We start from the raw sequence: 21,318 nt of genomic DNA, 5'->3' as shown, positions 1-21,318 counted from the left end.
TGTAAAGTTTGTTTATTTTTTGATTGTTGGCATTGCGAAATTTAACTTTCTAACACTCATAAATGTCTTTGTAATTTCATCAGTAACTCTTGCTCTTGCTTCTTGATGTCTTTTGTTGATTTCAATCATAATATCAATTAAAATATTCTTTACTTGACTTGTTAATAATTTACCTGAAGAATATTTCTAAAAAAAAAAAAAGTAAACTATTAATAAAAATAATTATTAAAAAAAAAAAAATTTTCAAACTACTTACATCACCAATATCTTTTAATAATTCATCATCTTCAAGGAAATAAGTTAAATATTCATAGGAAACATCGACCTCCAAGTTGGCACCATAGAGTTCATGTTCTTCTTTGGTTTTACGACCACCAGAGAATGCATGTTTGGTAATTTTTTCATTTACCTCTTTTGGTGTATCAGAGAGGTAGATGGCGGAATTACTATCGGAGGCACTCATCTTTGTATTGTGACCTTGGAGAGCAGGGAAGAATTTACTATGAATTAAACTTGGTTTGAGATAACCGATTCTTGGTGCAACATCTCTTGTCATTCTAAAGTATGGATCTTGATCGATTGCACATGGAATCAAACAACGGATTGATTTTGTCATTGGATCACTTGGTGAGAAAATATGTGGGAATGAATCTGGTAGAGCTGGTGCAGCTTGAACTGGTGGGAAAGCAAACTTTCCACATGAATTTGAATCATCAAATCCGAAAATACCTTTTATCTAGTATATTAATGTGTGTTTGTTAGTTTAGCATAGTAATAAATAAAATAATCTATTTATAATTACTTGATTTAAAGTTATACATTTTCCAATTTTAACAATATTTGGATACATTGTACCAACATAATCTAAATTTGAAAATATAAATGTCTTTTCAATATCGAAACCCAATGCAATGATATCCTTTACATTATTGATGGTGAATTGAATCGATTCCTCCAGAGTAATATCTTTCCAGAGGAACTTTTCATCGTTGGTCATTTGAATTACCAATGGTACATTGAATACATCTTGAAGATACTTGGTAAAGATGAATGGAACCAAATGACCGAAATGTAATGATCCACTAGATGGACCACGTCCAGTATATAAATAAAATGGTTTACCTGATTCATATGCATCTAAAATTTCAACTAAATCTCTGTGAGAGAATAATAAAGTAGTATATTAATATTGATTATTTATTTATTTACTAATATGTTATACTTTACCTATGTGAAAAAAAGATACCTCTTTTTAAGAAATGATGTGCTTTTTTACCTGTCACTCTTTCGAAACGAGCAATCAATTCTGGTTCAATCTTTGTTGAACCGAATTGATCAATGAGTTTATCATAATTGATACCATTCTTTGATGATACAGTCCATGGATCTACTATTTGATCATCAGATGGATCTGTAGTTGTTTCATCTACAGCTGTTGGAACAACTGCAGTATTATCTAAATTATTATTACTCATCTTTGATAATAAACTAATTATAATAGGTTTTTTGATTGCAAAAAAAAAAGATATTGCTTGTTCAAATAGTTTATCAAAAAAAAATGAAAAATTAAAATAAAAAAAAATTGCTTTATTTTTTTTTTATCAAAAAAAAATGGATTGAAATGAATAAGATTTGTGAGTAAAAAAGGAGAATCTTTTAATGAATATATCTCTATTAAATAAATATGAATTACTTTTTTTTTTATTCTGTTCAAAGTACTGGATAATTATGATTTTTTTACAAAATATCAATGCTAATCTTAATTTCTTAATATTTTAAAAATTTCAAATGTTTAGATAAACAATTACAATAGTAATATAAAAGATAAAGAAATCATTACACAAAATTTATTTTTTTTTAATTTAATTTTCGAAAATCTTTTAATTTTTTTTAACCTTTTATTCTTTTTTAAAAAAAAATTTTTTTCACCTCTAATAAAATGAGAAATGGTGAAGAAATAGTGGTTCGTTAGTTCATATTATCGGGATCTAAATTATTGGATTCTATATTGGTCTTTTTGGTTCCACAAATTTTCGAAAAACGCCTGGTGTTCATCTCATACTTCAACCGACCACTGAAAAGAGAAAAACAAAAGATTTTTTCAAGAGTGTCTGCTGTTCAGAAGTGCCTGTCAATCGAAATTTTCAAAAATAAACGCCTAGGCAATATTTTCTGTTTAATAAATTTGTCAATCAAAACTTTTTTTTTTGAAATTTAAAAAATTAAAATTTTTTTTTCGCAGCGTCAAAGCCTGTGAATAAAACTCACATGATTACCAACTCATTTCTTTGTTCACTTCGATCCTCTTCTAGGTATGTCAATAGAAAATTATATAGAAAAAAAAATAATCACAAAAAAAAAAAAAAAAAAATAAGAAAATAGAAAAACTATATCTACTCTTACCCTACCCTTATAAACATATACATACTTTCTATTCTATTTATAAATATATAAATATAATCTATATATTATTTTTACGTATTTTATAATTATTTTTTTTTTTACAATGAAATCTTTAATAAAAAATAATTTTATTCTACTCGAATATATATCAATTAATCAACACACCACATTTCCACACTTTTATTAAACACCATCCATCTATTATCAAAAAAAATTTTACTTTCGGGTAGTTGTTGTTATAAAAGGGGGAGATTAATTAATAGTTTTTCGTATAACCAAAAAAAAAATAATAATTTATTAACCACTTTTGATTCTTTTATTTTTCCTTATTTTTAATTATATATTCCATTCAACATCAAAATAAAATTTATTCTTGGTTGTTGAATTTTTTATTTCATAATTTCATCTACCTATCTTTATAGCTAAAGTCTAAAACTATATAACAATGGGAAAAGAAAAAACTCACATTAACATCGTCGTAATTGGTCACGTAGATGCTGGTAAATCAACCACCACTGGTCATTTGATCTACAAGTGTGGTGGTATTGACAAGGTAAATAATTAAACTATTAATTATAATTATTTATATATATATTAATATTTATTTATTTATTTTTATTTTTATCATTATCTTAGCGTGTCATTGAAAAGTACGAAAAGGAAGCTTCCGAACTCGGTAAGGCCTCCTTCAAGTACGCTTGGGTTATGGACAAGTTGAAGGCTGAGCGTGAAAGAGGTATCACCATCGATATTGCCCTCTGGAAGTTCGAAACCAACAAGTACTACTTCACCATCATTGATGCCCCAGGACATCGTGATTTCATCAAGAATATGATTACCGGTACCTCCCAAGCCGATTGTGCCGTCCTCGTCATTGCCTCCCCAACTGGTGAGTTCGAAGCTGGTATTGCCAAGAATGGTCAAACCCGTGAGCACGCTTTGCTCGCCTACACCTTGGGTGTCAAGCAAATGATCGTTGCCATCAACAAGATGGATGAGAAGTCCACCAACTACTCTGAGGGACGTTACTCTGAAATCGTCAAGGAAACCTCCTCCTTCATCAAGAAGATCGGTTACAACCCAGAAAAGGTTGCCTTCGTCCCAATCTCTGGTTGGAATGGTGACAACATGTTGGAGAGATCCACCAACATGCCATGGTACAAGGGACCAACTTTATTGGAAGCCCTCGATGCCATCGTCGAGCCAAAGAGACCGGTTGACAAGCCACTCCGTATCCCACTCCAAGACGTCTACAAGATCGGTGGTATCGGTACAGTTCCAGTCGGTCGTGTTGAGACCGGTATCTTGAAGCCAGGTATGGTCGTCACCTTCGCCCCAGCTGGTCTCTCCACTGAGGTCAAGTCCGTCGAAATGCATCACGAACAACTCACCCAAGCCGCCCCAGGTGACAACGTTGGTTTCAACGTCAAGAATCTTTCCGTCAAGGATATCAAGAGAGGTATGGTCGCTGGTGACTCCAAGAATGACCCACCAGTCGAAACCGACAAGTTCCAAGCTCAAGTTATCATCTTGAATCACCCAGGTCAAATCCATGCTGGTTATGCCCCCGTCTTGGATTGTCACACTGCTCACATTGCCTGTAAATTCACCACCATCTTGGACAAGGTCGATCGTCGTACTGGTGCTGTTGTTGCTCGTGAGGGTACTGGTGAAATCATCTTGAAGAACGGTGATGCCGCTATGGTCGAGTTGACCCCAACCAAGCCAATGTGCGTCGAGACCTTCACTGATTACCCACCACTCGGTCGTTTCGCCGTCCGTGATATGCGTCAAACCGTCGCTGTCGGTGTCATCAAGGGTACCACCAAGAAGGTTGCTGGTAAGCCAGGAGACAAGAAGGCCGCCGCCCCAGCCAAGAAGAAGTAAACTTCCGTTGTGAATTCTTTAAATAAAATTCTTTCATTAAATTTATAAAAAAAAATCAAAATTCCAAACATCTTTAAAAGTTAAAGTTATTTTGAGATTATTGCTATTGATGAAATTATCAACAAATACATATTACTTTTTGATGTTTCATTTGTGTGGGTTGTTGTTCATAAAAGGAATCGTAGCAAAGAGAGCGGTGTCAGCGTCTATATATACCAGACAATTCTTTGTTTACTGTACATAGTTCATAAACAAACAGATATTGAGTTTAGTATCATTGACAACTAGTTGATTAATCGTCAGATATTATCGATCCATTCTCCGTCCAGATCGTCTCGATCAACTCCACATTCCTACGAGATAATACTAAATGTTTGCTCAAACTTTTGCAATTGTATGTATCCAAAGTAATCATATAATATGTATTGTAATTACATTACTAAATATTTATTTGCCTTTGTCTTCGATATTTGTTGACCTTGGATTTATATCGAAACAATTCTAGTTCTTCACCGATCACTTTTCAGTTATTCCCTAACTCACGTATACATCTATAAGTTAATATGATATTACAATGGTGTATGTGTCGGTATATATTAATAGGTAGTGATTTGCCACTCCATCCTTTATAGCACAAATACTCGAGCAATAGACTTTCAACAACAGTTTGCAATAAGAAACAGATCGTATTTGTATCAGCAGCATGAAAGAAGTCAAAGACGTGATATCACCTTGGTAGCCTCTCTAAATGATAATTATTGAATCATTAATGATGCTCTTCAATCACTTCTTCAGGAATATCACAATCAGTGGTCAATCCAATACTTCAGTGGTAAAACAAGATAGAGATATTGTGGAAAGGTAAGGTTATATACATAATATATATTAATATTCTTGTTTATTAAAATTTATTCTATTTATAGAATTAAGTGATTGAAAGATTCGATCCATATTTGTATGGTTTACAATAGGTAGATTTATGACTTGATGAATTAAATTACATTTCTCTGAAATATGAATATATTGATGATCAGAAATTCTCTTGGATTATTGATGAATTCTATTAGCTGAAAAGTCTGTTCAATCAATCCTAAAAACTAAATCTATAAAGCCACGACCTGCATTATCATTGATTACACATCCTTTAAAATAGTAAATATGTTTCGAAAGCAAGAAACTGATCAAAGTAATAATAATAAATTCTTTGAATATTATTATAAAATATTAATAACATTCAAATGTTTATTAATTTATTTGAAAAATAAATAAATATTCTAGATCGCATTGAGGGATCTTGATCAAAAATAAAAAATCATTAAAAGTAAAAAAAACACAAAATTAATTCAAATAATTAATTATTTAAATTATCAAGTTCAAAAAATCTGTCGTAATCAACGTTGCAAACTCCAATGAATATTTATTTATATAAATAAAATTATTATTCTTAAAAAATACATTCACAGATTTATTAAAAAGATGAATATTTCTTTATTCTTTAGAGTATTCAAAAATAAAGTACTTCAACAAAAGATATTTGCGGATATCACAGAGATACATACGATACTTGGTATAAAGAGTTATCAATGGAGTACATTGATTACAGATCAACCGATACTTCTCTCACGTTACAACTTTGTAGAACAACTAATCGATTGTTATCTCGCGCCAAGAATACAACACAATAACAACAACGCCAACAGCAAACCGAATAACAGTATCAAGCTGTTCAATATTACTGATCAACTACCACGTCTAATTGGATTCGTAATTAAACATGGACAGCGACGAGTGCTGGAATTCCTCTATGAGCGAGGTTTAATTCAACAATGTATCAAAGCGAATCAATTCCAATATACAGATCTATTGAGATCGGCCGTTGAGTTTGGGCGACTTGATCTTTGTCTCTACATTGAGCAGATGGCAGCAGCCGGTAACGAACAACTACTCTACGGTAGTATATTAGCAAGTTCACCGGTTTCCAATAGCCTAGAGGTTATCCAATGGGTATCAGAGCGCTACGAGAGCCTCGGTGTCAATAAAGACAAGTTGGTATATTATCCTATTCGTATTGCTGCACACGTAGGAAATATACACATATTTGAATGGCTTATCACCAATCGAACAGCCGATAAAAACGAAAGAATTCTACAGAATGCATTGAACGATGGACATCTCCACCTTGCCGATTACATCAAATCCAACCATCTCATCGATAGCAAGAACAATTCAATCAATCTCGATTTCATAGCCAGTAGAAATCAATTGGCCAGTTTGAATTGGGTACTTGCAAATCAAACACCCTCCACTCCCAACGGTGTAGCATTGAGTTTAATTTGTTCTAAATCCGCTATGGATACTGCTGCTGCCAACGGTAACATCGAGATTCTCAGTTGGTTATATACCAATACAACCTATGGATGTACATTCAACTTTGCAATGAGAGATGCATTCAGTAACTATCATTTTGAAGTGGTAGAGTGGTTACAATCCAACTATGGAAATCAAGCTTGTCTACCGGTTGGACATTTAACCATACCAACTACTAGAACACCTTCACATCTACCATTACAAATGATTCAATGGTTTCATTGTAATCGTAGTGAAGGATTCTCTAGTAATGCAATGGATACAGCTGCTCGGTTCTCTCTGGAAATCGTTCAATTCCTTCATGAGAATGGAACATCGGGATGTTCGTCTCAAGCATACTACAATGCAGTCATTCATAATCAAGCAGAGATATTCCAATTCCTCTGTGACAATAGACCAGATGTTGAGATTCCATCGACTCTATTTGAGAATGCTTGTACCAAAGATAATCTCGATATGATACAATTCCTACACAACACTAGAACCGAACCGTATTGGACATCGAAAGCAATGGATAATGCAGCTGCAGCAGGAAACAAAAGAGTCGTTAAATGGCTTCATGAAAATAGATCAGAAGGTTGTACACAGGATGCTATTACATTGGCAATATTCAATGGATCATTGGAAGTAGTAAAATATTTAATAGAAAAGAAACTATATCAACAAGATTTAACAGAATTAATTAATTATTCAATTTCTCAAAATAAATTGGAAATTAAAAATTATTTACAACAACAAATAAATTTGAAAAAATAAAAAAAAAATTGTTAAGAAAAAAAAAATATAATAAAAATAGAAAAAAGAGTTAACTTATTATTATCATTATTTAATTAATTATGAAATCAGAATTATTCAAATTAGAATTTAATAATTTAGTTATTAGATCAAATATATTTAATAAATTTCAAAATAAAGAGGTTTATGGTGGTCATGTACAGATTATAGATTGGTTAATCAACAACAGAACCGATAGAGATGATTTGCAACTTAGAAATGGAATGATTGGTATTGCATTAAACAAATTTCAAAAGCATATTCCTGATTGGTTACTTTCCAATGGTTATATAGAAGATAGAGAGTATGAAGCATCCGAACTTGGTTTCAAATTCTCTCTGAACGATTTATATCAATGGTTGAGTACAACCAAAATAAGAATCAACTTTACATCAAATGATTTCGATGAAGCAGCAAGAAAATCATCACTCGATGTTGTAAAATGGATCAATGATCATAATAATCAAGGATGTTCAAAGAGTGCAATGTATAATGCGTTCACCAGATGTAAATTCGAAACTGTTAGATGGTTACATGAGAATAGAACAGAAGGAACACATACCATATGCCTCTTTAGCCAAAAATCATTAACTAAAGAATCAGAGAAGAGTCAAACATTTGAAATGGTAAAATGGTATCATCAAAATAGAACAGAAGGATTTAGTCATGGTTTCATGGATTTTGTTGCTTCTTTCTCACTTGATATTGTTAAATTCCTTCATCAGAATCGCTCTGAAGGTTGTACAAACTTGGCAATGTTTAATGCTGGATTGGCTGGTCAACTGGAAATCTTTAAATTCCTCAAAGAAAATAGAACAGAAGGAGTTTCCTCCGATCTCATTGGAAGTCTATGTTATTATGGTCAATTAGAGATGATTCAATATCTTTATGAAACTGGAAAGCCAAATGAATATAATTGGTCTTTCAATCTAATGGATTTAGCAATCAAATCATCGAACCTCGATTTAGTAAAGTGGATTAACCAAAATACAACTCATGTCAGCACTACCATAAATGTATTTGATAATGCTTTATCAAGAAAAGACTTTGAAATGATTCAATATCTCATTGATAGCAAGCTTTATTCAAATGATTTGGAATCATCAATTATTTCTCAATTAAAAAATCAATCTCTATTTATCATTGAAATAGTTGATTGGTTAATGAAATCAAGCATATTGGATCACGACAAGCTAGTTAATTTAGCAAAACAAAGTAACATACCAATTATATACGCATTTCTCAAAGATTATAATATCAATATTTAAAAAAATGTTACCACCCAAAAAAAAAGTGAGCACCCAGGCTTTCAAAATTTTTAAATCAAAATCAAAATTTTACTATCACCATACAATTAATAATAATAATAACAAATCAACTAATAACAACAATACAATAGATCACAAATCATACCCAAAAAAGAATATCAATAACTTTAAAGAGTTAATTTCGAACAAATATGTCTAAATTTACGAATATAGCAACAACATTGGCACTTCTTCTATTTATATTTAGCTATTGTTTATTTTCTTACGTAAAAGATACCGAATGTGGTTCTACAGCTACTGTTTTTAAAAATAATTTGGAAGAAGCTAGATCTTGTGAAGTATTTCTTAGTCCAACTAGTATTTATTTTCAGGTTTTGAATGATAGTTATACTGCTATAAAAATGGTCTTAAAATGTAGATCGTTGACTAGCAAAGCGTTGGAAAATAGTTTTATATGTGTCTTTGTATTCGTTATAATTCAATGTGATAGAAATAGAAATGAAGTTAATGGTACAGAAAGGAAGAAAAGGTATCTTAGTATGTTTATAAATTTAGCATTAGTATCCACAATGTTAGCTAATAATTTGTATGTATTTTATATTGGTGTATAGAGCGTTTGTACTATTCAATATCTTACTAACAGGTACTGATTTATCACCAATTATATAACAGGCAACTATAAGCAATAAGAAACAGATCTTGAATCACGCATGTTGTATGTATGCTCAGTGAAGTTTATTCTAATATAGTTCTAAATCTGTAAGTTATAACCACAATACTTTGAATAGAGAGATTGAGATATAGAGGAGATTTGACATTTACTAATTAATTTAATCATAGATAACAAGAACATTGATGAAAAAAATCATGATAGACCCGGTATCTTATTGCAGAATACTCTTTAGAGTTTAAGTTGAAGTGCAACATATTTATCCTATTCCAAAAGGAAAACTCTATTACCTCATCAACTCCTCGGAGACTACTCAATAATATAACAACAAACATAAAATTTCACCGCCACAATCGTCACAAATACAGTGGATACATCAACAAACAACACAAACGATCACCTTAAAAAATAAAAAGTGTAAACTAAAGTTGTTATTTTGAAATTTGTTTATTTTTTTCAACTTTATTTTCTATTGTTGTTTGGTCTTCTAGCTAGACACTATCAACATTTACTTAGGATTGTTAATAGATAGAGTTTGTTAGTTTTCCGAAGGTCCAAACGAATAAACAAATTTTTTTTTGTCAAAATATTTTTAGCAAAAAGTTCGATCTTGTTTTTACAGTTTCTCGCAGAAAAAAAAGCGATGGTCTTTGATCATTAATAACCAATTTTTTTTAAAACTGATATTATTTTTTTTCTAAAATTTTTTAATTAAATAGAGATAATAAAGTCACCTAACATTACACAAAAATTCAACAATACAGTAGATTACATCATACAACAAAAAAGAATATTAAGCTATTTGAAAAAAAAAAAAAATATGTCTAAATTTGTTTATATAGCAACAACAATGGTAGTTTGTTATTGTATTTATGTTGTCTCAGAAATGATAGAATGCCATTCTATGTTTCCTGATATTGCTAATGAATTGACAGAAATTACATCATGTGATGCATTTTCTAGTCAAGAGGATCTAAAAATGTATAGACAAAGAATACTTAATATAACTCATTCTCATGATATGTTCATAAAGTGTAATACGATGCCTAGCACAGCAATTAAAAATATTACTTTATTTTCTATTGTCGCATATATAACTCAAACTATATTATCAGACATTTGGAGATATTATAACTAGACAAGTGAGGCAGTTCGATGGTATGTTGCGGTTGTCATATTGATAGTTTGGAGGAATGTATGATAGTTATAGCAACAAATTAGAAACAGATCATGAATCAAGCATGTTCAGAGAAGTTTATTATAATGTAGTTCTATTCATGTAAGTAAGTTATAACAACAATACTTTTGAATAAGAGAGAGAGATTTGACAATTACTAATTAATTGTTATCATAGATAAAAAGAAAATGAATCAGAGATGCACTCCTTAAAATAGATGCACTACTCTCTCAATTGACTATCTGAAAATAGAGAGAAAGCTCATCTTTGACCTGAACAAGAGCAACCAACACAGTTATACGTTATCCAAAAAACTATTATATCCCATCTAGAATTAATCAAAAACATGTCAACAACCAAAAATTTAAAAACAGACAAAAAATAGACCATAAAAATATGTTATGATATTAAAGTAAAAAATAAAAAAGATGATCATTTTAAACTTTACTTTCATCTTTTTTAGTTATTTCAAGGGAGGTAACGTTTTTTTTTACAAGACTGACACTTTGTTCAACAACACAAATTTAGTCGACTACTATAATTACAACAAAGATAATAATAATAATCACAACAATACAATAGATCACAAAACAGCAGATCATATCCAAAAATAAAAAAAAGGAAAACAATTATGTCTAAATTTACTTAGGAGTCAATACATATGATATTGATTCTTTGCATTGAATTTGTCAACTTTATTTAAAAGCCTAATATCATACAGAGTAATGTCACTTCAGCTTTCACTTTTTGAAATATCAAGTATATCAATGGGTGATTCTATCGAAACAAACAAATATAAAGGTCGATGGTTCATTATTTAGGTAGAACTTAAAATATTACTTTTTTTTAAAGAAAATCGACCTTGTTTTTTGATATCCGACCAGGGATTTACGGTTTTTCGTAATAATTTGGATGTAACTACATCATATAAAGCATTTCCTCAACCAGAGGATATTCATTTTCAAATAGTGCAAGATGCACTAACTTCTTTTAAGATGTACATGGAACGATAATCGATACGGCCTTGAAAAATATGGTTAATTTAATATTGAATTCCATATTGCTGATATCTCTACAATATGTGTATGTATTAAATTGGTGTATAGTGCGTTTGTATTATCCAATATCTTACTAACAGGTAATGATTTATCACCAATTAGATGATAGTTGCAACTATAAGCTGTACAAAAATATCTATTCAAAGAAGTTATAATGTAGTTCTTTCAGTAGTGCATCTCTCAATTGACCATCTGAAATAGAACGAAAGTTCATCTTTCTGAACAAGAGCAACATATTTATATTATATCATACCTATTCCAAAAGGAAATCTCTATTACCTCGAGGAAACTACTCGGTAATTTGACAACAATCATAATATTTCGCCACCCACAATCATCACAAACACAGTAAAGACTCGAAACGGTTTCTTCTACAGAACCAGAAGTACAATCGTTTATCAACAACATATTCATCTCCAACAACAACAACAAATGAAACGACCACATTAAAAATAAACAAAATAAAAATTTGTAAATACACCACTTTTAATGTCTAAAACGACTTTAATAAATAATAAGAATTTGTTATATATTCAACTTTGTTTTCTATTGGTTGTTTGTTCTTCCAGGTTTAATGCATTTGACAATTGATTCTTTGTGTTGTCTTTGTCGAAAAAAAAAGTGAGCACCCAGGCTTTCAAAATTTTTAAATCAAAATCAAAATTTTACTATCACCATACAATTAATAATAATAATAACAAATCAACTAATCACAACAATACAATAGACCACAAAACAACTTATCATACCCAAAAAAAAAAAGAGTATCAATAACTATAAAGAGTTAATTTCGAACAAATATGTATAAATTTAGGAGTATTGCATTTTATGCAACATATCTATTTTTAATTAGCCTTTGTCTATTTACTTACGTAAAAGAGACCGAATGTGAATCTACAGCTTCTGCTGTTATAAATATTTTGAATGTAACTACTTCTTGTGAAGTATTTCCCCAACCAGAGGATATTCATGATCAGAGAGATCATGATATTCGAACTTATTTTAAAATGAGAAGGGAATGTAGTTCGTTGACTATTACCGTGTCGAAAAATAGTTTTATATGTATTTTTGTACTCTTTATATATAGTATTCAACGTGCATCAGAATTTAGTGGTAGAAATGAAGTTAATGGTACAGAAAGGAAGAAAAGCCATACTTGGTTGTTTATAAGTTTACCAATATTATCCACAATGCTGATATTTAATTGATGTGTATGTATTATTTGGTGTATAGAGCGTTTCTACTATTCAATATCCTACTAACAGGTACTGATTTATCACCAATTAGTTATCAGGCAACTGTAAGCAGTAAGAAACAGATCTTGGATCACGCATGCTCAGAAATGTTTATTAAAATGTAGTTCTGGACCTGTAAGTTATAACCACAATACTTTTGAATAAGAGATTGAGATATAGAGAGGGAGATTTGACACTTACTAATTAATTTTCATCATAAAGAATAACATTTATGAAAAAAATCATGATAGACCCGGTATCTTATTGCAGAATACACTTTAGAGATATTGTTAAAGTGCAATATATTTATATTATATCATACCTATTCCAAAAGGAAAACTCTATTACCTCACACAATTCATAGGAGACTACTCAGCAATATAACAACAATCATCACAAACACAGTCGAGACTCGAAAAGGTTTCTTCATTATCAATCAGAAGTACAATCGCTTAGACGATCAACAACATATTCACCTCCAACAAAATCAACAACATAAACTATCAGGCTAATAAAATAAAATGTGTACTTTACCTTTAATGCTTTTTAAAAGAATATTAGAAAATAATCGAAATTTGTAGATAAAATAATATCTAGAGATAAGTGAGCCAGTTCGATGATATGTTACTTTAAATTTTTAATATGAAAAAAATATGGAAATCAAATTTATTTGACATCTAATTAATTTATATTTAATAAATTTCTTTGTTTAAAATAATTTCTAATATTATCGATTGAAAATTCATAGATCTCCTCTGCCAAATTCATTGCTTTGTTAATTTCAAATGGTTCTGGATATTGTTGCAAAAGATGATCTGCTAATGAATAATAAAATTGTCCAACTGCTTCAAGTATAGATTTACTTGTCCATATAACCAATTTATTACTTAGTAAATATTCGATAATATCTGGTCTCCTCTTCTTGATTGCACCAATTAGCGCGATTTCACTACATCGATCCGATCTATTCTCACAGAGGTATTTCACTATTGCCAAATTTCCATTGGAGGCAGCAGTATCAATAGCAGTACTCCAAGAAGATTCCTCTGGATATTGGTCATTTAGGTACTTTATCATATCCAAACAATCGTTATTCACCGATGCTCTACAGACATCCGCTATAATAACATTGGTTGGAATATCTTCTGTTCTATTCTCCTCTAGAAATTTAAATATATCCAAACGTCCATTGAGAGCAGCGTTGTAAAATGCATTCTTTGAATATCCTTCGGTTCGATTGTAATAAAGAAACTTTACCAGCTCCAATGAGAAACAAGAGGCATTGTCTAGAGCTCTAGTTGTACAACCTTCACTTCTATTTCTATGCATCCAAACAACCATTTCATTGTATTTCTCAATGGAGATCTTTGGAACATTCGCTCTAACAAAGTCCATTGCTTTATTTGTACATCCTTCAGTTCTATTCTCGTGGAACCATTTGAAAACATCAAAGTGGCCATTCTCAGCAGCAATGTTCATAGCAAATTGATTACAACCTTCTGTACGATGTTGATCGAGCCATTTGATAATGTGTAGGTAACCATGTGACGCCGATAAGTTCATTGCATTGTGAGTACATGTTATCCTACAATGTTTCTTGTGTGCCCAGATGATTGAATTCAGAAATCCACTATCTGCTAAGATATCAATATTCACTGTAATGTTGGTAGGATCGATATGTTCATTCTCTACAAGCCAATCGAGCAGCTTTACATGACCATTCTCCAGAGCTAGGTGAACAACCTGATGATAACTGTCTTTAGGTCGGTTTACAATCAACCATTGCAACATCGAGAGATTACCATTCTTTGCTGCAAGCTCGATAGGCGAAACAGTCATCTCATCGGGACTGATAACACCGACCTTATTTGAAAGCCAAACGACCATGTCCAGAGTACCACGATCTGCGGCCACCTCTAAACCCTCTACATAGATCTTTGGTGTTATATTATCGATATCATCATGTTCAATGAGAAATCTTTCGAGCGCCACCAAATTCTCTAGCTTTCTACTGTAGGCGGCTCTATAAAACATCAATGAGTGTCGAATGTAATTCGATAGTTTCAGCCGAAGATCCTTTACAAACATCTCTAGTACTTTGAAACGACCCCATTCAATCGATATTGAAATAGAGAATCCTATCAGTCGAGTGATATGAGAACTACAATTAGGTGTAAGATATTTAACAAAGTACTCTTTAACGCAATCCACATAATTGTATTTAATTAATAACTGCGGATTATTTGCCAAACGAATCCACTCACATGTCTTTAAACCAAGTGCTAAATGAATCTCTGAAACCTTATTAAATATATTATATCTTAGAACCTGATTATTAAAAATCTTTAAAAATAATGTATATTCCATTTATGATCAGATTAAAAAAAATCATGTGATAATTATTGATTTAAAATAAATGTTAAAAAAATTAAAAAAAAAAAATTAAAAAAAAAAAAACAACAACCTGTAAAAGAAAGAAAAGTTTATTGTACATCTTTGGAATTAAAGAATTATTTATTTATATTAAATATAAAAAAAAAAATACCACAACAAAATTGATTGTGAAGTTCACAAATTCAATATATTAAAAATTGACAAAAATAAATAAGCAAATTCAAGGTCGAAGTGATTTCTTAAAAATAAATTTAAAACTTGTTATTTGATTGGTAGATTTATAAAAAAAAGAATCTTTATCAATTAACAGATTTGATTTCTACTAGAAGTTAAAAAATATTTCAAAAACGATCATGATGTCGCTATTTATTTAAAAATAGAAGTTTTAAATGAATATTTGACCCCCATTCCACCATTTTTTTTTTTCTAAACCATCAGTTGTTAGTCTAACAAAAAAAAAAAAAAAAAAGTAGTTTAATTAATTTAAAAAATAAAATATATTAATTAAATAATAGTTACTTTTTTTTCATGAATAGTGAAGATACAAATAATACAACAACATTACCATCATCATCATCATCACCATCATCACCAGGTGTTGATTCGAAACCATTGACACCACCTCAAAAGATTGATGTTATAGCTTTAGATTTAGGTGGTGTAATATTCTCTGCTGGCAAAGAGGTCGCTTCTCAGTCGTGGGAACGTCGTGGCTATGACTCGAAGCTGATTCGTCAGCTGTTGACCTCGCCGGAATCGATGGATCTGCGCAAAGGTTTGTTGACGGACGACCAATTCTGGAATGGCTTCTTCAAGCAGCGGTGTCCGGCCAACTACGACGTCGATGTCATCAAGAAGCTGTGGTACGAAGGCTACGTCATGGATCACGATATCTTGGCGCTGCTATACTCACTCCGAACCAATGGCTATCGTATAGCGGCATTCAGTGGTAACATTGAATCGCGTATCGACTACCTCGAAGACAAATACAATTTCCGACGTCACTTTGACTACGAGGTGTACTCGTACGACTGTCACTACACGAAACCAGATACCCGATTCATCGAGGTACTCATCAAAACCATCTATCCCAATGCTACACCAGACACCTACCAACAATACGGATCACGCATAGTCTACATCGACGACAATGTAAAGGATGCAGAACCATCGAAACTCTACAACATACCAACATTTATCTATCATCGTGGACAAATCGATCAACTCAAATCACAACTCTCAGAACTGGGTATAAAAATCAAGAGGTTGGGGTAGCGTTCGATTACCAAATCAATCATTTGATGAAATAAAATAAACAAATAATAATGAAAGAAATAATAATAATATAACAAAATATATAATAATAATAATAATAATAATAAAGATGTAATAAAAACAAAAGTAAATTATAAATTGTAACAATAATATATATTTTCTCTATTTTTGTTTTTGTTTTTGTTTTTTTTTCTTTTTTTTTCTTTTTCATTCCAAATAATAATATTACCATCGATAACCTAATTCTTTTAATAGATCACAATATTGGAATGCACCTTTGTTCTTTAGATCTATATACTCCGCTGTTTGACGTGGTTTCTTCTCTAGTGTTTCCTTATGACGACAAAGTTTGGCTTGCAACTCCAACCAGCTCTCTTTAACCTCTTGTTCGAGTTGATCGCTCGATATTCCGTTGTATCGCAGTATACCCTCTAAATTATCCTTGACATAATATGTAAAATCCAGCGTAATCTCTTCTGTTCCCAGCCGCATATGACGCTCTCTGTGAATGTTGAATTTAGGCTCGAAACTGTACAGTGAAGCAAGCGGCCTGCTATTGCTACTGCTGTTGCTGGATGAGCCTCCGCCAAAAAAAGACATAAAAACATACAACACTGTAAAGAGAATCATTATGATCGAAAAGAATGAAGATGTCTCTTGCTGGTTACCACCGCCGCCGCGATTGGCAGCGCCACCGCCACCGCCAAACTGGTAGTGGAAAGTACGACCTCTATTGCCTGCCATCGGTTGGAAATCCGAATAGAAAGGATGATTTCTACGAGCTCCACCTCCACGTGGTGGAATACCAAAGAATATATTAAAGATATCCTCGGGTGACAACTCCTCCTCGTAGAAGCCACCTTGTCTACCACCAAATCCACGACCCGAAGCAGTCATCGGTGACTCTGCTCCATGTATATCATATGTTGATCTCTTCTTTGGATCACTTAAACATGAAAATGCTTGTGTAACAACTAACAAAAATATAAAAACAAATAATAATGATTAATAAAAATATAAAGACTAAACAACTAGTTGTTTCTATGTTTTTTTTTTCATCAGACATACTCTTGAAAGCTTCTTCAGCACCAGGTGCATGATTCTTATCGGGATGCATTTGCAATGCTAATTTTCTGTATGCTTTTTTGATATCGACCTCTGTTGCCGTCTTTTTCACTTCTAATACTTCATAATATGATTTACATGTTTTGATCTTCTTAATCAACTCTACTTGTTCTCTTGTGAATTTAGGTTTATTTTCAGAGGTTGTCGTTGTTGATGTAGATGATGATGATGATGATGGAGTGGATGATGATGATTGTTCGGTTGTTGTTGATGATGAAGTATGTCTTTTATGTACTGTATTACTTTCTTGTTCTTCTCCTTCTTTACTAATATTACTATCGTTTGTAGTACTACTACTTTCATTTACACCACCATCTACGCTATCTTGTGAACTATAAAACTCCAATAGATCTCTAGCTTTACTCGTTGGATAGAGTGCAATCGACTTGTTTAAAAACTTTATAGCACCTTCTTTATTTCCCTCTCCGATTCTCTTCATTGCAATCTCAATGCATCGCAATGCTTCATCTTTATTTCCCTCCATATCCTCAACCGCTAATCCAAAAAAGTCAACAATACTATCTCGCTTCTATTATTGATTGATTGATTGACTGACTGAATGACTGATTGAACTATTATTAAATAACTATCCTTATCTTAAACAATACAAAACAAAAGTAAATTTATAATAGATATTAAAATTAATAATATAACAATTAACTTCTTTTGATATATATTAATGGTTTCTTATTTTTCCTAATAATAATGAATCCAAAACTAATTATTATTAATAACCTGATAACGACATTATTGAAATTCGCATTTATTTTAGTTTTTTTTTTTTTTTTTGTTGTGACTCACCACCTTTTTTTTTTCAATTATTTTGACAAAATTATTTATTTGTTTAAAATTTTGTTATTTGTTTTTGGCAAAACTTTTGGAGTTTTTTTTCTCAAAGAACTTAATTATTATCCATGTCCTAAATATTGTTCTTAACATAACTTTTTATATAATCTTATAGTTTTTTAATCATGATCAAGTTTAGTTTTAACTAATTACCTCCGATATCGGAGGTATTACCACTTGAGCGGAAATTCTAAAAAAATTTTGGTATTTTTGTTTTTGTAAATTGACAAATTATATAAAAGCAAATACTTAATACAAATATTTTCTTTTTTTCTAAAAAAATATATCAGAAATGATATTACAACATAGATCTGTATTGTATGTTGAAAAATAAAATCTATCCCAATTATTATCTTATAAGACTAAAATTAAATTGTTGTGGGGGAGACCAACACCACCAAACGATACAGACGAGAAAAGCATACAAACTTTTTTTGGTAGAATTAACCAGGTTGTTTTCCACTCAACATAAGAGTAAGATTAAAACCAGGTGTGAGTGGGGTTATCAATACAAAAACCAAACATACTACGTAATGACAGCATCAAACAACATTTGTTGGGATTTTTGAAGTGACCTGTTGTTGTTTTTTTTAAATTTCTTTACAAGTGGGTTTTTTGCAAAAAGTTAAAACTTCACCTTGATTTTTTTAAAATTTTATTTTATTTAATTTTTTTTTGTTTTTTTCTTTTGAATTATTTTTTTTAAAATTCAATTTCTTTTTTGATCAAACAAGTCTGTTCAATTCAATTTTTTTAATCATTAACCTTTTTTTTTTTTTTTTTCTATATATTTCTATTCATCCAATAAACAATTTTTGTTCCATTTGGGAGTTTAGTTTAGTTTAAAGAAATGAATCGTCTTGTTAGTCGTACCGTTACTCGTAGTCTCTTCAACAACCAATCATCTTTGGTTTCAAATCGTTCATACTCCACCGAGGTTTCTCAGTATGTATAAATCATCTATTTAATCAACTTTTAAAAAGAAATAAAATAAAAAAAAACCTATTAAAAACAATATAAAAATAATCATAATCATAATCACAATCAACCTTTTTTTCATCAACTACCATATTATAATTATATATGGACATCACCTCATAAAGCAGTTAAGATAGATTGGTTTTGGTGAACACAATTTTTTTTTTTTTTGATGATCAAAAAAAAAAATACAAAAAAAAAAAAAAAAAGTCACTTTAGATCAAAACAAAAAATTTTTTATCATCAAAAAAAAAAGTCTAATACAGGAATCGATTTCGAAAAAATGTAAAGACGAAAAATAATGCATGGTCAAAAAAATAGGTTTTTTGTTAGATATAGTTGCTATTTTTAATGAAATTTGATCAATTTTCTAATATTAAATATTTTCCAAATTTACAGACATGAGATTGATAACGAACCAAGATTTTTGGAATGTTTCAAGACTTTCTTTGACAAGGCAGCTGGTCTCACCAATTTGAAGCCAGGTGTCATCAATAACATGAAGGAGTGCAATGTTGCTTTGCGTGTTGAATTCCCAATCAAGAATGAACACGGAGATGTCGATATCATTGCAGGTTACCGTGCTCAACACAGTCACCATCGTTTGCCATGCAAGGGTGGTATCCGTTATTCCAACGAGGTCGATTTGCAAGAGGTTATGGCTTTGGCTTCATTGATGACCTACAAGTGTGCCGTCGTCGACGTTCCATTCGGAGGTGCCAAGGGAGGTGTCCGTATCGACCCAAAGAAATACACAGTTGCACAACGTGAGAAGATCACTCGTGCCTACACCTTGTTGCTCTGTCAAAAGAACTTCATTGGTCCAGGTGTCGATGTACCAGCCCCAGATATGGGTACCGGTGAACAAGAGATGGCTTGGATTCGTGACACCTACCAAGCTTTCAACACCAACGACGTCGATTCAATGGCCTGTGTCACTGGTAAGCCAATCAGCTCCGGTGGTATCCGTGGTCGTACCGAAGCCACCGGTCTCGGTGTGTTCTACGGTATCCGTGAGTTCCTTTCCTACGAGGAAGTCCTCCAAAAGACTGGATTGACTCCAGGTATCAAGGGTAAGAAGATCATCATCCAAGGTTTCGGTAATGTCGGTTACTGGGCCGGTAAGTTCTTTGAGCAAGCTGGTGCCAAGATTATCGCCGTCGCTGAGCACAACGGTGCCGTCTACAACCCAGACGGTTTGAACGTTGATGCCCTCAACAAGTACAAGTTGCAACACGGTACCTTCATCGACTTCCCAGGTGCCACCAACATTGTCGACTCACACAAAGCCCTCGAAATCCCATGTGACATCTTGATTCCAGCTGCCCTCGAGAAGCAAATCCACATCGGTAACTGCCACAACATCCAAGCCAAGATCATCGGTGAGGCTGCCAACGGTCCAATGACCCCACGTGCCGACGAATACTTGATCAACCGTGGACATGTCATCATCCCAGATCTCTTGTTGAACGCTGGTGGTGTCACTGTTTCCTATTTCGAGTGGTTGAAGAACTTGAGTCACGTCCGTTTCGGTCGTCTCAACAAGAAGTGGGAGGAATCCTCAAAGAAATTGTTGTTGGAATTCGTCGAATCCACCGTCAACAAGAAGCTCGGTGATGCCGAACGTAACTTGATCATCCACGGTGCCGATGAAATCGACATTGTCCGTTCAGGTCTCGATGACACCATGACCAACGCATGTGCTGAAACCAGAAAGACCGCCATCGAAAAGAACACTGACTACCGTACCGCCGCCCTCTACAATGCCATCATGAAGATCAAGGCTGTCTACGAATCATCTGGAAACCTTTTCTCTTAAAGTAATATTAGAGTAAAAGATAAACAACAACATGATTGATTA

The 21,318-nt window shown here is 32.0% G+C and overlaps 12 protein-coding genes across 12 annotated transcripts; 8 read left to right on the top strand and 4 right to left on the bottom strand.

Moving 5' to 3' along the window:
• Positions 1-12: 12 nt before the first annotated feature.
• On the bottom strand, positions 13-1,475 carry trpS (tryptophan--tRNA ligase; the record flags this gene model as incomplete). Its single annotated transcript, XM_020572692.1, has 4 exons — positions 13-186; positions 257-736; positions 803-1,157; positions 1,228-1,475. The coding sequence occupies 4 exons, from the start codon at positions 1,473-1,475 to the stop codon at positions 13-15; spliced, it is 1,257 nt and encodes a 418-aa protein (XP_020436809.1).
• Positions 1,476-2,848: 1,373 nt separating this feature from the next.
• efaAI (elongation factor 1 alpha) lies at positions 2,849-7,413 on the top strand (the record flags this gene model as incomplete). Its single annotated transcript, XM_020572691.1, has 4 exons — positions 2,849-2,956; positions 3,040-4,286; positions 5,086-5,151; positions 5,790-7,413. The coding sequence occupies 4 exons, from the start codon at positions 2,849-2,851 to the stop codon at positions 7,411-7,413; spliced, it is 3,045 nt and encodes a 1,014-aa protein (XP_020436808.1).
• An 80-nt stretch (positions 7,414-7,493) lies between these two features.
• PPL_01686 (uncharacterized protein) lies at positions 7,494-8,699 on the top strand (the record flags this gene model as incomplete). The annotated part of the gene is made up of 1 exon (XM_020572690.1): positions 7,494-8,699. One exon carries the CDS (start codon positions 7,494-7,496, stop codon positions 8,697-8,699), a length of 1,206 nt encoding a protein of 401 aa, XP_020436807.1.
• A 191-nt stretch (positions 8,700-8,890) lies between these two features.
• On the top strand, positions 8,891-10,107 carry PPL_01685 (uncharacterized protein; the record flags this gene model as incomplete). The annotated part of the gene is made up of 2 exons (XM_020572689.1): positions 8,891-9,285; positions 10,089-10,107. 2 exons carry the CDS (start codon positions 8,891-8,893, stop codon positions 10,105-10,107), a joined length of 414 nt encoding a protein of 137 aa, XP_020436806.1.
• An 82-nt stretch (positions 10,108-10,189) lies between these two features.
• Positions 10,190-10,507, top strand: PPL_01684 (uncharacterized protein; the record flags this gene model as incomplete). Its single annotated transcript, XM_020572688.1, has 1 exon — positions 10,190-10,507. One exon carries the CDS (start codon positions 10,190-10,192, stop codon positions 10,505-10,507), a length of 318 nt encoding a protein of 105 aa, XP_020436805.1.
• A 55-nt stretch (positions 10,508-10,562) lies between these two features.
• Positions 10,563-11,160, top strand: PPL_01683 (uncharacterized protein; the record flags this gene model as incomplete). The annotated part of the gene is made up of 2 exons (XM_020572687.1): positions 10,563-10,648; positions 11,010-11,160. The coding sequence occupies 2 exons, from the start codon at positions 10,563-10,565 to the stop codon at positions 11,158-11,160; spliced, it is 237 nt and encodes a 78-aa protein (XP_020436804.1).
• Positions 11,161-11,536: 376 nt separating this feature from the next.
• Positions 11,537-12,012, bottom strand: PPL_01682 (uncharacterized protein; the record flags this gene model as incomplete). The annotated part of the gene is made up of 2 exons (XM_020572686.1): positions 11,537-11,618; positions 11,858-12,012. 2 exons carry the CDS (start codon positions 12,010-12,012, stop codon positions 11,537-11,539), a joined length of 237 nt encoding a protein of 78 aa, XP_020436803.1.
• A 392-nt stretch (positions 12,013-12,404) lies between these two features.
• On the top strand, positions 12,405-13,338 carry PPL_01681 (uncharacterized protein; the record flags this gene model as incomplete). The annotated part of the gene is made up of 4 exons (XM_020572685.1): positions 12,405-12,766; positions 12,838-12,904; positions 13,062-13,095; positions 13,280-13,338. The coding sequence occupies 4 exons, from the start codon at positions 12,405-12,407 to the stop codon at positions 13,336-13,338; spliced, it is 522 nt and encodes a 173-aa protein (XP_020436802.1).
• A 182-nt stretch (positions 13,339-13,520) lies between these two features.
• Positions 13,521-15,206, bottom strand: PPL_01680 (uncharacterized protein; the record flags this gene model as incomplete). The annotated part of the gene is made up of 1 exon (XM_020572684.1): positions 13,521-15,206. The coding sequence occupies one exon, from the start codon at positions 15,204-15,206 to the stop codon at positions 13,521-13,523; it is 1,686 nt and encodes a 561-aa protein (XP_020436801.1).
• A 555-nt stretch (positions 15,207-15,761) lies between these two features.
• On the top strand, positions 15,762-16,652 carry PPL_01679 (uncharacterized protein; the record flags this gene model as incomplete). Its single annotated transcript, XM_020572683.1, has 2 exons — positions 15,762-16,482; positions 16,618-16,652. 2 exons carry the CDS (start codon positions 15,762-15,764, stop codon positions 16,650-16,652), a joined length of 756 nt encoding a protein of 251 aa, XP_020436800.1.
• Positions 16,653-16,733: 81 nt separating this feature from the next.
• PPL_01678 (DnaJ-like protein) lies at positions 16,734-18,381 on the bottom strand (the record flags this gene model as incomplete). Its single annotated transcript, XM_020572682.1, has 3 exons — positions 16,734-17,482; positions 17,577-18,128; positions 18,369-18,381. 3 exons carry the CDS (start codon positions 18,379-18,381, stop codon positions 16,734-16,736), a joined length of 1,314 nt encoding a protein of 437 aa, XP_020436799.1.
• A 948-nt stretch (positions 18,382-19,329) lies between these two features.
• Positions 19,330-21,276, top strand: glud1 (Glu/Leu/Phe/Val family dehydrogenase; the record flags this gene model as incomplete). Its single annotated transcript, XM_020572681.1, has 2 exons — positions 19,330-19,424; positions 19,857-21,276. The coding sequence occupies 2 exons, from the start codon at positions 19,330-19,332 to the stop codon at positions 21,274-21,276; spliced, it is 1,515 nt and encodes a 504-aa protein (XP_020436798.1).
• Positions 21,277-21,318: the final 42 nt, after the last annotated feature.

Source organism: Heterostelium album, assembly GCF_000004825.1.
Source record: "Heterostelium album PN500 unplaced genomic scaffold PPL_scaffold2, whole genome shotgun sequence".
Lineage (NCBI taxonomy): Eukaryota > Evosea > Eumycetozoa > Acytosteliales > Acytosteliaceae > Heterostelium > Heterostelium album.
Note: the sequence above shows the minus strand (reverse complement) of the source record. Positions and strands in the feature narration are given on the sequence as shown.